This window comes from Merops nubicus, unplaced genomic scaffold (assembly GCF_000691845.1).
Source record: "Merops nubicus isolate BGI_N331 unplaced genomic scaffold, ASM69184v1 scaffold33216, whole genome shotgun sequence".
In the NCBI taxonomy this organism is placed as follows: domain Eukaryota; kingdom Metazoa; phylum Chordata; class Aves; order Coraciiformes; family Meropidae; genus Merops; species Merops nubicus.
In genome coordinates, this window is record NW_008616133.1 from 1 (window position 1) to 1,782 (window position 1,782).

Below are 1,782 nucleotides of genomic sequence, written 5' to 3' on the forward strand. Positions count from 1 at the left end.
CACCCCACCCCATTGCACTCCCCTTTTCCCATCACGCTTCTGTGCCCCATCACAAGCAGCTTTCACCCTCACACCTCACCTTACGTGCCCCTCACCCCACCACATGCACCCCTCCCTCTGCCTCGAGGCCCCTCACCCTACTGTGAGGTCCCTTCACCCTGGCACTGCCCCCTGCCCCCCCGGCAGGCAGGCACCCCGGGCACCGCTGCCCGCAGCCACCCCTCTCCCTGCCCTCAGGGCGCCTGCCAGCACTGAAGACGCGGGACGAGGGCACCATCTCCAAAACGCAGCAGATCATAACTCACCTCAGGAAACAGGTGGGGGGGGGACGTGGCAAGGGGCACCCCCAGCGCCAGGCTGGGGAGCACTGGAGCCCCCCTGGGAAGAGTGGGCTTCGTTGCAGTCGCCCAAGAGGCGGGGGCAGGGTTAGCCACTTCCGTGCCAAATGACGTCTGCTGCGTTGGCTCTGCAGAAGTACAATGCCGACTACGACCTCTCGGCGACGCAAGGTGCGGACACGCTGGCCTTCGTGTCCCTGCTGGAGGAGAAACTGCTGCCGGTGCTGGTGAGGCTCCCTGTGGAAGTGCCTCAGGGGCAGGTGTGGGGTCTCTGGGGCAGCCAGTCCTGTGCTGGGCACAAAGCGCCTGTGTGAGCCGTGCTGGGCACATGCTCTGCGGTGCCCACTGTGGTGAAAGGCAGCACTGGCCCCTCCCCCCGCCATGGCCTGGGCACGGCTTCTTCTCTCCTGCAGATCCACACCTTCTGGGTGGACGCAAAGAACTACGTGGAGCACACGCGGAAGTGGTACGCGGAAACTGTTCCCTTCCCCCTGAACTTCTTCCTGCCCAACTCTATGCACAAGCAGCACCTGGAGCGGCTGCAGCTCATGTGGGGAGATAGCTACATGGAGGATGAGGAGAAGCTGGAGAAGGAGGTGAGGGGATGTGGTGTGGGCATGGCCAGCCCTCAGTGGGTGCCTAGAGGGACCCACGCAAGACCAAAATCTTAACTGAGGTTTGGAGGTTCACCCCGTCTGAGCATCCACTTCCCACTTATGTGGCCAGGTGGGTGACAACCCTGTGTCCTCTTTCTCCAGCTCTACCAGGATGCTCGGGAATGCCTGACTCTCCTGTCCCAGCGCCTCGGCTCACAGAAGTTTTTCTTCGGAGACTCGTAGGTGGCCATGGGGGAAGGATGCTCTGGGGCCTGAGCCAGGCAGGACTGAGACCTCTTGGTCTCAGCTGGGTTGGACAGGCTCGCAGGGTCAGAGCCTTGCCAACGCAGATTGACACGGGCAGCAGGCATTAAGGCTGCGGGAGCTGCCGCCAGCCCCATCGTCTCTTTCCCCATCTCTCACTGGAGCCAGCCTCGCTGCTCTGCGATGAGATCGTCCTGCTCTTTCAGGGGCTGGAAGCAGAGAGCCCTCCCCAGGAGGAGGAGGAGCTGCTTGCTGTCCCCTTGGGGTGGCTGATACCTCTGGGTGGCTTTGGGGAGGGATGGTGGGAGGGAGTGTGACACAGTCACAGGTCTCTGTGCCCCAGGCCAGCCTCCCTCGATGCCTTCGTCTTCAGCCGCCTGGCGCCGCTCCTGAAGGCGAAGCTGCCCAACGGGAAACTGCAGCAGCACCTGAAGTCCCTGCAGAACCTGTGCAACTACTGCACCTCCATCCTCAGCCTCTACTTCCCCTGGGATGGAGGTGAGATGCCTACTCGCCCTCGCCTCACAGGCTCAGAGTGACCCATCCCCCTTCACACTCCTGCTCTGCTCCCCAGGGGAGCCCCC

The 1,782-nt window shown here is 63.1% G+C and overlaps 1 protein-coding gene across 1 annotated transcript; it reads left to right on the top strand.

Annotated features, from left to right (window-relative positions):
• Positions 1-186: 186 nt before the first annotated feature.
• MTX1 (metaxin 1) lies at positions 187-1,737 on the top strand (the record flags this gene model as incomplete). The annotated part of the gene is made up of 5 exons (XM_008942759.1): positions 187-317; positions 473-565; positions 752-934; positions 1,097-1,173; positions 1,542-1,737. Coding segments are annotated over 5 exons (680 nt in total), but the record flags the coding sequence as incomplete, so codon positions are not given.
• Between the last annotated feature and the right edge of the window lie 45 nt (positions 1,738-1,782).